At 32.8% G+C, this 12,713-nt stretch overlaps 1 protein-coding gene across 1 annotated transcript in view; it reads right to left on the reverse strand.

Annotated features, from left to right (window-relative positions):
• LOC148301270 (RNA-binding protein MEX3D) overlaps positions 1 to 11,536 on the reverse strand; it is a 72,240-nt gene extending 60,704 nt beyond the window's left edge. Inside the window, exon 1 of the mRNA XM_088273486.1 lies at positions 10,828 to 11,536. Within this exon, the coding sequence (XP_088129612.1) occupies positions 10,828 to 11,077 (250 nt within the window). The 5' untranslated portion in view covers positions 11,078 to 11,536. The remainder of the gene's footprint in view (positions 1 to 10,827) is intronic.
• Positions 11,537 to 12,713: the final 1,177 nt, after the last annotated feature.

Below are 12,713 nucleotides of genomic sequence, written 5' to 3' on the forward strand. Positions count from 1 at the left end.
TCAAAGGTGTTTGCGAATATGATAAAATCGACATCATGTAAGCACGCACTGTTTTCCGCGTTAAAATATGCGTACCGATACATACGTCACGTACTAAAAACTATTGGCTTACTAGGCGCCTTCTTACATCCAGTAGGTACAAAAAAGCTGAATGTCAGGGGTGAAAAATTAACGCGCAAAGCGAGTAATGTATAAATTAATTATAAAATCGATATACTATACATACGTAAAAAATTGAGACACGAAGAAAATTAACGGGAAAAATTAAACCTGCAAAAAAATCTAAAAATAAATATAATATTATGGGACTAAATAAAGCTCAACGAAGAGACAAATGGCTACAACTGTTTTTTTTTTAAATATATATTTAAAAAAAAAACAATCGTTTCAAATCATAATAAGTACATATATTTTTTTAAATAAATTCCATAAAAATATGGATTGGAAAAGGACATGAGTATTCGGAAAACGCAGTTAAAATAAGTTTTAAGTGAAATTGCAAGGAATGAAATAAAATAATTATTTTTCATTTGTTATTTTTTCCAGTATTTATTCTTGTATTTCGGAATTTATACTTGTTTGCAATAAAATTTGCGTCTCTCAATCCGTGAATGTCAACTCTCGAACAACAATGACACGCTTTTTATTTATTATTCTATATTGGCGAAACCCACGTGACTTTAATATTAAAACATTTAAGGCTAGAGGATGGACGCTGTATAAAATTATTTCGAAAAAAGTCGAACAGAATCGCTTAACACACTTTCAAAGGATCAATTTACTATAAATAAATTTCGTAGGAGATTTATAAAATTAAATAATTTAACGTGTTAAATTGATGTATTTACCAAACACAAATAGACAATTTAATTATGATTAATCTACTAAAAAAACCTTCATAACTATTCTCAAACGCTATCATAATTACATCTGAGGGTGTCAAAAACAACCAGTGCAATCTCCAAATGAATCACTATTACCAAGATTTTAATTGTTATCTAAACTTAACTATGTAATATCACTTAAACCAGACAATGACAGGTTGTAGGCTCTTAGACTTTCATGTTCCAATCTCAATTGAAAAGAACACTTCTCCATCTATGTTGAGATATCAATAAAAACCTGTCGATGAAAACATCTGTAGTTTTCGAAACTAGTCGTATGAAATGAAATTAAACTGAATTAATAGTCTAATAATACAAGTGTTTATTTTTTAATAATCAATAAAAATCGTGATATAAATTAACTCCTAAGCTGAACAAAATTCAGTTTTTGTTGTATTCAAAACTGATTTTAAAGGAAATATCGTGAAATATAGCCGGAAAATAGCGTTAAATATAAAGTAATTTAACTGAAAAATTTATTAAAGACTAACTTAGAAATTAACTAAAAAAATCAATAATATATTATTATCAAAGATTAGGTGCATACTGCATAGCTATAATAGCTTCGTACGTATTTTCATGAAATATAAATATTTTCGCATTTTTGACGTGAGGTAGCACAAAAATGATAGTTTGGAGGTAGCTGCGTTTGCTTGTCCTCTACATTTTACCATGCAAGACTAACAAAATAATTCGGTCATATGTATTTCGCTATGCTGATTTTCATTATTGGGTGTTAATGACCATGATTAAGTCAAATAATAAACTTAGCATATCGAATGTTACAGAAACAAAATAAAAGAAGGATAAAGGTATTTGAAAAACTTGGGTAAAGATTTTTTTCAGCGCGCAAAACTTGAACTTCGTTTGTGGGGTCCGTGAGATCATTAAAAAAACAACTGATTATAGATCAAGGCGTTCGGTATATATACATCAGGTTTAACATAATAAAAAATAAACAAATATATGCGGTTAATAAAGATAAATCATTATCTTCGTTCTATAACGATACACGACTCGAAAATATTAGTTTAAAAATACCTTACTCGGCAATCGTCAATTAATTTATGAAGAAAAAAAAACTTGCAATATTCAAGTTGTCTACAAGTCTACAAACTTTTTATTAAAATATTATCCATGGTGTGTATTAATTGGAATATCATTCTCGAAGAATGTCGTTGGATTTTTTTATAATCAAATACAAAACGATCGCCATAAGTCGCTATTTGATTTTTGGAAGCATTTCACGTAAAATGTTTTTTTTTCTTCTTCTTCATTGTGACTACGTTAGGCGCTAGTAATATTATTTATTAATTTGGCATTAACTTTGTGGAATTACATGATAATTTGAATATAAAAAAATAAAAACACTTTTCTAATACCACTTTTCCAAGTTTATTGATGTAAACACGAATAGTTTCGAGAATATTTTATAGTTCTTGAAAATAGTCGTGTTAACTTTAATAAACTTAAAACCATGGTCGTACTTATGTTTAATTGTTTATATTTAAAAGGAGAATTATTCATAATACTCATAGTTTATAAATGAAAGAGCGAAAGCATGGCGGTGTTCGTAAAGTTTCTCATGAACCTAACCTTACCTTAATCAACGGTTTAACATCCAAATAGTTTAACCTATTCCATAACCTAACCTAAGTTCTCGTGGGCATTAACGGTTAAAGTTATAACCGAACTTGGTGTATGTTCGGGAATATTCCCTAACAGGGTACTTATCTAGACGGTGACGATTCGTTCGTGAAGTCTCGTTCATGGGGCAAGATATATCTTCAGCAGTATGTGTCTCGCATTTATAACAGGTGTGAAGACTAAAACAGCGGATGACAACAATGGTATTAAATTTATCTTATGTAGCTGTTTATTGAGGTACACGGAGGAATTGAGAAACCCGACAGAATATAATTGACTGATTTAAGCGAAGAAGGCGATTAAAAAACTTTTAAATCCTTTTACATGCATTGCTCATATTTATTTTTAAATTACTGTAAATTACAATAAATCGCACGAAATCATTTGTTGAACTTCGAATCATTTGTATTAAACTAATCTTAAAAATGGCATTAGCAAATATGCAAATTTTGTGATTCTGTAAAATATCGTAAGTTAATAAAGCGAAAACGTTCAACTAGCGAACGATTGAAGATCTGATTTAAAAAGTGCTTCTGTGCCTTTACAAAAAAAGATAGATCGTTTTATTTAATGTATTTCTATCACTAACCCAATTGTTTTTACGATTATGATGTTTTCTGCTAGTAAAATGCTGCTTTTTCATACCTTTAAACACTTGTGTGATATAAGTTGTGTAGAATCAACGTGCTGTCCCAAACAAACATTTTAATAAGATTACAATTATATTTATACACGTTCCACTCTTGTGAGTCTGGCATGGGTATATACTATATATATAGTTGAAACAACGCCCGTTTCGCATGTTAAATATTGTGAGAGGACGTACTAAAGAAGAATAGAGTATGAGCAGATTGTCCATTCATTCACGTGAAAACACGGAGACAGAAGCAGGAAATTGAATAAATTATCCTGTAAAGCAATTTTGTTTTGGTTCTGTTGACGATACGAAGATAAATACTCCTTCCTATAGAGTCCTATGTGAATCATTATTTTATTTTTTTATGATTGGGTGATGTTTAGTTTTCGATCAAGAAAGCGATTTAATATTGAGTAGATCGATAATATAAATCAAACTTGTTCGGAAGAGCGTTGGCTGGGAGTAGAATCCTTTCCATTTCTAGTAGTATTATGAACGTAAAGAGTAATAGCGCTCACTCTCGCTTTCTTACGGGCGTAATCCAAGCCGCAGTTTAGAATGCGACGGGTTCCTTGTGTTAGCCAGCTTTGATCTTGTACTATTATGGCGTCTGCGCCTCTTCAATCTCCACTGGGAACTTGCCACCAGCCACAGGCTTGCCAGCGCAGGTGGACCACAAATAGATCTGGCGGGTTCAATAAATGCACCAGTCGATAAACGAGGCGATTGACATTACCGGCCGACCGCTGTAATCAAGTTTATTAGTGTGCGAACGACGCTAGGAATCGCTAATCATTTTAGCCGATCAGAAAAACTCGATCCATTAAGCAGTGCGAAGTAATGATTTTTCAGCTTAGACAACGTAGTTTTTTTAATGTAATTTGAATGTACAATGATAAGCAATATTTAAGCGAGACCACAACGCGATTACTGCTGTTATTATGATTTTTAATTTATAGCCGGGAAACCAGAGGTTCAAGAAGTGTTGACCCGACTAGTAATTGCAATTTGGAAAAAAACAAACCTGGTATTCATTTCAATTAATTCATATAAATATTTCAATTACGACGCTAATTCATCAAAAATTCTTAGTCAGAATACGTATAATAACGTTTTTTTTACTATTTATTTTATCAAAATCCCGTAAAATAAAAGATCAGTAGACTGACGATAAAGGCAGATTCAATTCTACAGAATATTTAATCATTAAAATAAAAGTAGCACAAAAATATTTAAGTACAATAAAATTACACATGTATGTTCTTTGATAATACAAATTAAAGTATTGATTTGTTTTTATGTACAATATTCTTACATACTATTGTTTTTTTTTTAAACTAAAAAACTTTAATTTAAATATATAACAAACCTGGAATTTAGTAGTATCGTTGCTATTGCCAAAAACGATTAAAACATCATAATTCACGCGAATGGCTAATAATTTATCATCATGCCACCCAGAATCTAAACACTCATTATCACTTGCAAGCAATTAATAAGTTGAAAATCAACGTTTATTTCAAAAGATCTAATCTATTTCGTATATATTGCAATCTAAAAAGAGCAATAAAAATTCATGAAATGCACGCTACGAATAGTTATTCCAGATCCTTTATACAAATGTGTGTTAATGGCTCGTCTAGTACCTAGGAGATGTTGCATCTCGTTCTCGAGAGCAGACTGCAACCTACTAGTATAAAAATCCTGTTCTCTTCCACGTTTTTTACCCACGTTGAATGTTAGTTGTTGTTACCATGACCTAGCCAACTTGCAGCGAGCACAGACAAGCCGTAGGTCATCCAGCCTAGCCGGTGTCGGCGCATGATTTAACATCAGCATCTTTTATTGCATTATCTGTGGTCAATATTTTTATGGCATTCTGCACCGGAGGATTTTCCGGCTCTAAAATGCGACATTATCTAATCTCGCCAATAAATGCATCTGACATCAAAGATAACCGATTTTTAAGTATCCATTTTGCTAATTGGTTTGTTTCGCGTTGATTCAAAAATGCATTTTTATGTATTTCAAATAAAAGCTTACCGATGTTTTCATCTGAGAAATTCATTAATTATTTGATTTACCAGACACGTTATGGCTATCATTTTACTAATAGTTTTGTTTTTCTTAAATAAACTACATACATAGACGTTTAGCAGAATAATAGCGATATTGGAAGCAAAAACAAACATCTCCAAATGCACCGGTTATTATTTAATTCATTTGGAGATCTAGCAAATACACATATACGACCTAAAAGATACTTAACATCCTTTTGTATACCAATAATCAGTCATTAACACGTTGATTGGCGGCCACGCGTATACGCGTGATCCAATCCGTCAGCCGATGGCCAATCACGCGTTACCGCGTGATATATATTTACAACGGGCTCTAGAAGTTTCAAGGTTTGATTCCACTCTGCTTCAACTTGATTCCTATTTTCAAACACATAAAAATAAATAATAAATAAATATCTTAAGGTATTTTTCAACAATCAACAATTTTTTTAGGTACTTTTAAAAAAAATCGTTTGGAGATTGCGATGTTTGCTTCCAGTGCGTGTTTTTACATTAAGCACAAACAGCATCACATTACTCCATCCTTTGTTCACCTTAAGTGATCTTGACCGTAATATAATTAAGATTTACAAAATGAAATAAAATAATCGCCTCGAAAAATACTAAATATTTACCAAAGGCATAATAATATAGGTAGATATTGTGCCGATTTTTATTACTGATAGCAACACTACAAAAAATACAACCGGGCGAGTAGGTACTCACGTTGAATATTTTTTTGTCTATAATAAAATATATGGTTCTGTATGGCAATGATAATATAATTTTAAATTGAGAATTTTCTTGGTGCGCGCTCCGGCTGCGCAGTGGCAAGCGGTGTGACACGTGGGGTCCGCGCTTGAGCGCCCGCTGTCAGGGACGTACGGCGACCCAGCGTTAGTTTGTTTCTGCCGGCTACAACCGCGGACAGAAGGAATGTGTGTTATATATTTTAATTACAAGCACAACTGAGTTATGATACTCGATTCTTGTACTATAATGTACCTATATTATAATAAAGCGGTCATGAAACCGAACGTTATGCCAGGTGAAATCAAATCCCCGGGTAAAATCAACCGCCACGGTATTGACGCTTAATGAATTTAACTTAATTTCGTCAAGGGTCTGTAATTATTACTATTATGTCTACTTAAACGTAATAATGATAGGGTATCACTCCTTGCGAGAAATATTAGTTATAAGTTACCTCACATTTAATGGGCCCATTTTAACACTAAAAATACCGACATACCTACAATATACCTAGAGCCAGAATCATTTTCGCTTTCAATGTTATACATACAATATACTGGAAATGTCAATATTATTGAAAAGAAAAAAGGATTTTTTTAATTAGTACCTACGTTCTACGTAAATTTAATTTAATTCACGGTAAAAAAAAATATTGATTTGTTTAAATTTACTAATATTATTCGCAAACAAAGAGTTTACGGTAATTAAATCAATATAAAAATATTACGTTGCAATTTTACGGTCGAATTTATAGAAGGTAGACTAAAGAACAAAGTTTATTATTTTAGGAATTGATTAGCAATTTTTTCCCCAGTATGAGAGCTTTTATTAGGGTTAGAAATGACATTTAATTTTTTTTATTTGTTGTAAAATGTTGCCAGCGAAGAAAAAAGTCCCTGGAACCAGGGAAAGAAAAGTTATCTAATAATTAGGGGTAAATCTAAGATTTGAAATGTATATAATCTATCGTTTATCCTTTATGTTTTCGCATACGCTCTATTCACAGATATTTTACCTCTATTTGTTTTTATATAACTATTTATACTTTAATTAATTTAACTAGTAAAAAAAAAGATACGGGTAAAATAACTAAATAAAAAATTGAGGTAAAATAACTGTGAACAGAGCGTACCTATGGAGAAGCTGTCTAGTAATATTGAACATAAAAGTAAATTTAATTTGAACATTGTTCTGAACCTTGGACGGATATTAATTATTATTTTACGGTGAACTTAATGATATAATGGAAATGAAAAAGCAGTACAAATTAGGTATTTTCCCATTACAATCTTTATGTGCATTCGTTACAGATAGCATCGAGCTGTATCCCGAGAAGGCTCGAATATAACTAGGGAACGGTGAATTTGGTCTACCTTCAGTGGCTTGTGCTTTAAAAAGGGCAAATTAAAATATACCTGAGACAGGAACAAAAGCAGGGATACACAAAAAATCTGAAAGTTGTAATGGATTTACACATTATTTTGTCTAGTTTAGTAAACCTAAGGGTAAGGTAAGGGTACGTAAATAATTGTTTGTGGGGAATCTATAGATTTTATTTCAATTTTTCGAAAGGAAATTTCGGACCTTTTCAGCGTGGATTGGGGTGTTGTATAAAAAAAGTTATTGTAAAAGTGCATACATAAGAATAGGTACCTACTTGTTATGCCAGCTTACAAAATAAATAACAATGGAAGTAAAATTCAATATTTTAAAACGTATTTATGTTAAAATATTTTTAAAAGCAGTTATAATTAAATTAATTTATGATCTTCACTTATTATTTGTTTGTGAGTGGTAATGAATACTTATAATATAAACATGACTTTTGCAATAGCGATTTTTTTTTTAAATATATTTTTGGCTGAAATAGTCATAGTTAATTTATTGTTCCGAGTTCAAAAGAACTGCACGGAAGCCTGTAGGAGTAATGGACTATTGTAAAGTTACAAATAACGAAACTTCGTTTGAAGGTCATGACAAAATAAATAATATTCAAATACTCCAAGGCACACATGGTGTCTGCCGCAAGTAAAAATATGTAAGCTACAACGGATGTCGTCGCGAAGCGCACGTGTGAGCTTACATTTATACAACGCAATTACACGAGTAGGTATACTAAATATAAATCCAAAATACCGAAGGGTAGGTACTCGAAAATAGTGAGAGAAATACCGAGAAGTTTAGTGACAGGTATAATACCGGAAAACCCCTAATAAACTCGATAATGCTGCCATACTAATTTGAGGCCTGCCCGAAGAAGTGCGGATTAACAGAAGTCGTTAACGATAAGTAAATAATTCAGAGTCATTAGAAGCCTACACGATGTGTTCCAAATAGCGGGATAGTAGTGTGGATTGTGTACTGGCACTTGGTGGGCGTACGAGCGAGAGAAAATCAATACGAGCACGTGGTCGCCAGCCCGGTGGCGGTGGAGCCGATGCTGCCCCTACCCTTCCGCGAAACATCCCCAAAGTAGACGCCGAAGAGAGCGTCGAATAACCAGGCTACGCACCTAACTGAATTCTACCCCGCAATATAATATTTTACCCCAGGCCTAACCTATTTTGAAGCACTCCACTTAATAATGCAATGCATCGTTACTTTATCAACCTTACCCGTTTTCTCTTTTTATTTTACCTCGTCTATAAAAAACAATCTTTTGCAAAATTGGAAAAATCGAGCTTATTTGCATATATAAGAAAATATGTAGCTGTACATACTATAATTATACGCAAATAAATCACTTATATGGCAGAACATAATACTGTATTACGTTACGCAGGTACTTGCTTGCTCAAAACTATTTTCGCATAGGCAACACTTTTCTAAAACGATTTATTTTATTCCAACAAAAAAAGAATGAGAATATATTCCGCGTAATGATTTATAATAATTGTTTCGCATATTGGACTATGCGTAAAAAATCTTATCATCGCGAGTTCATTACTATAATACTCGGATCAAGGACACGGCATTTAGAAGCTAGGCAATAATGATTCGAGTTCCCCGTAATTTGTTCAAGGACGCCGGCCGGCCTGTCAAGACGAAAATGTGAGGTTATCTCGTAGACGCTAGAGATAAAAAGGATACAATTGCCTATTGTGTTCCAGATATAAGGGTGTTGACTAAAGATATGACATTTACAATATATAGGTTATTCTATATGATTACGTGTTACATTTTTATCGTAAGAGAAATACGTGAAAGATAACAGAAGCGTTACGATCTAAAATTTAAAAAAAAACTAAGTATAATTTAAATATGAAAAGTGAATATTACCTGAGAGGCTAATACCTGATTATTGCTATGTCGATTATACAGAATGAGATAAATTAATGTGAATATTTTTAGTATTAATTAGCGAATTAACATAGGTACCAACATCTTCCCTGCAGTATTTGTTGCAATTGAATTAATTTTTCACTTTATAAACAAAATGGTCACTAAACAATCACTATATACTTTGGAATAATTCAAACTTTTTTGAAATTAAGATAAACCCTTAAAGATAAATAAGTTCGATATACGCAATTAAGAAAAAAACCTACCAAAATGTAATTTCTAGAAGAAAAAAAATACACTGCTGAACCATTTTTTTAGGTACATTGTGAAATTATGCTTGTGAATTTTTTTACCTGACTCAGATATTTACTTTATATCAAACTATAGGGTCAAATATAAGAATCACCAGTTTATATACGTAAATTATTTAGTTATAATATTATTTAATGTGGCTCTAGAATACATGTGGCTCTAGAATATTCCATAGCCCATAATACAAGTACCAAAAAATCAGCAGTCAGAAAGACAATCTTTAGCCCTAGTATTTTTCTAGTGTTTTGATTTGAAGAAGTTTCCAATCTAAAGCTAACTAAGAAAAATCTTTTAAAAAAACAGTAAATAGATCGAGGATTATTCCTTACAGAACATGTTGATCGAAAAATCAGTTAGCATTATAAATTATATAAATAAATTTTTTAAGCGCTTTTTGAGATCTCAAATTGAGAAATTTTTTACATAATAGATCGAATGTTTATAATGTTATCTCAACTTCTAGGATAGAAATATGAAATGCGAACGAAATTTTCATAAAATTTAATATTAAATTATAATAATTATAAAATAGTGGGAGAACAAATATACATAGGATATAACAACAGAAAATAAGTGTCTACGAAGCCAACGTAAATAATGCTGCAGATTATTTAAAATTTAATTTAATTGAATTTATTTCATTTCATATTAGTAAAGTTATGTCAAAGGGCGTAGAAACTACGTAATTGATGTACCTTTACCTCTGCAAACGATAAATATATCATTAGATATATGTATATTTCAAAAAGGTTGGAAAAATATATTTCAATGAGAAAAATTCTTGGAATAAAGAAATATCAATGAGAAAAATGATACAATTTGATGTTTGCTGCGTAATAATTTTACGCATTGATTTTGATATTTTTATCCGATGTATTCAAGGGAATACGAGGTGGAATCTTCCCTCGTTTGCTGACTGAAAGTCAACAATACAATTTGTGATGTGAAGAAGAGAAAAGAGAACTAAGAAGGATTATATCTGCGGCGTAGATAATGGCCCTACAAAGATTAGTTTTTAGTGTGGTTATTCCATCTGATAAAATTATCAGATGGCATGGTCAGGGAAGAAAGAAATACGCAAGTTTACATCGTATTCCAACATTGAAATTATATAATTTGAGTAATAAAAAAGAGTAACTGAATGTCGTGGATGAGATAGACATTTAAAAAAAATATGTTTTAGTTGCATGTTAGTAATTTAGTTTCCGGGCATGCCAGGATAGCAGCAAGTGCAGGAGGTGTCTTGTCTTACCTTGTCTGCCGACTATCTCCGCGACGTGTTCGGAAGACGGGACCGGCACGCACTCCGTCATGTTCTGCGACTTCTTGGCGCGGTCGTCAAGGCTCTGCTGGCACGAGTAGGCCAGCGGAGGGCTCGAGGGGGCCCCGGGCTCCCCGAGCCCCAGCAGGGACAGCTCCAGCGCCAGCTGCAGGGTCCTCTCCTCCACTAGGGCTCCGCCCTCCGAGAATAGGCTGGACGGCATAGTGTCCGTGAAAACCATCTCCAGCACTCGACTTTACAGAGTTCTAGCACAACCGGGATTACTTATAATAATACTGAGCCACCAGCGACGGGCGAGTCTGTCAGTCAATGAGTCTCGTTCATCGATTGTGACAATAATTTGTAAAAAAAAATACGCGAATCGTAAATGCGAGTGGCCTGTGTGGCCGGCCGGCGAGTTCTGAATCAGGTGACAAACTTCAGTTATTGTTTTTCATTTAAAATTTCGACTAAACGGTGCGAAAGACGAATCGGCGAGACGATCGTATTAAAAACATTTATTTAATATAGTCTTATACCAATTATCCTGCGCGTATAAAAATATATTTAAAAAAACGTTTATTGTAACTTTGTTTATACCGACCGATCTCAGGGTTTAAATAATATAGTGTACATTTAAATTAATTCGATTTTTTATATATTTTTTATTAGCGTATACTGCGTGTACCGCGCGTACGTACAACGCTCTCAACTGTCCGTGAACGACTGGACGAGTTTGAGTGTGGAGTAGAGACGATCCCCTCGGTCCCAACCCCCCCTCGCTGCCGCTCCTTCCCCTCTAGACAGGAGCATCCCCATCCCCCCTCTACCCTGTGCCCCGCATCGCATCACACCCCTCGCCCTCTCCAGAATTATGGTAGGTACTCCCAGAAAACTCGCTAACTGAGGAAACTGTACAACCGAATTAATCTGGTGCTAAAATACTTGTAAAAGATAGCCGATTATTATTTTCAATACTGCCGGGAAAAGGATTTTTTTCAATTAATTTTTATTCCTATTCTTACTTGCTATTTATTTAAATTATTATTATTATTTTTTATCTTACTTATTTATTTTATTCAATTAATTTTTATAATTCTTGTCCAGCTCCGTAGTGTAATGGTCAGCACGCTCGGCTACCCTTGTGGAGGTCCCGGGTTCGATTTCCAGGGGGTGGGGGTGGCAAATAAATATTGATTTTTTTTAAAGTGATTTTTTCACTCTAATATTTATTAAATATTACCCTGGACTGGTACCTGAAGTGGAGGGCTTATCACCTTTCCTTCATGTGTTAACGATCAAGAAGACGCTGCGTTTATTTGATGCAGTACCCTATGAACCATTGGGGTACGATTAAGGGTATAAAAAAACCTTATTATTTTTTTATATGCCCATTTACTATACCCGCTTATTGTTTTATATTTTACATTTTGTCCCGTGTTAGTTGTGTTTATTTATTTTTCTTTTTTATTTTCTTATTTTAGTTTCAGTCTTTTTAACCGTAATCCTAAAATGAGTAATAAAAATTACTCATTAGGAATATTATTTATGTGACTTATGTATGTATTTTTTAAAATAATATAATAAATAATCTACCACAAAACAAGGAAAATGGGCACTGAAAACTAATTTAAATATTATTTCCCCTATTAAAAAATATTGTAAAAATAAGTGTACAGTAGTTGCATATGTTCTTATTTTGTAGCCATGCGTAGTGTAGTGGTTAGAGTGTTTAGTTACCGTGCTGGAGGTCCAGGGTTCGTTTTCATGTTATCAAAATAAATGTCCATACATAAGTGTTTTTTCACTCTAATATTTAGTTTTTTTTCTTTAATAATTATAAAATCAAATACTGATTTGAGTCTACGTTTTTTTAA

This window comes from Brachycentrus maculatus, unplaced genomic scaffold (genome assembly GCF_059751285.1).
Source record: "Brachycentrus maculatus isolate JH-2025_06_01 unplaced genomic scaffold, ASM5975128v1 h1tg000586l, whole genome shotgun sequence".
NCBI classification, from domain to species: Eukaryota; Metazoa; Arthropoda; class Insecta; order Trichoptera; family Brachycentridae; genus Brachycentrus; species Brachycentrus maculatus.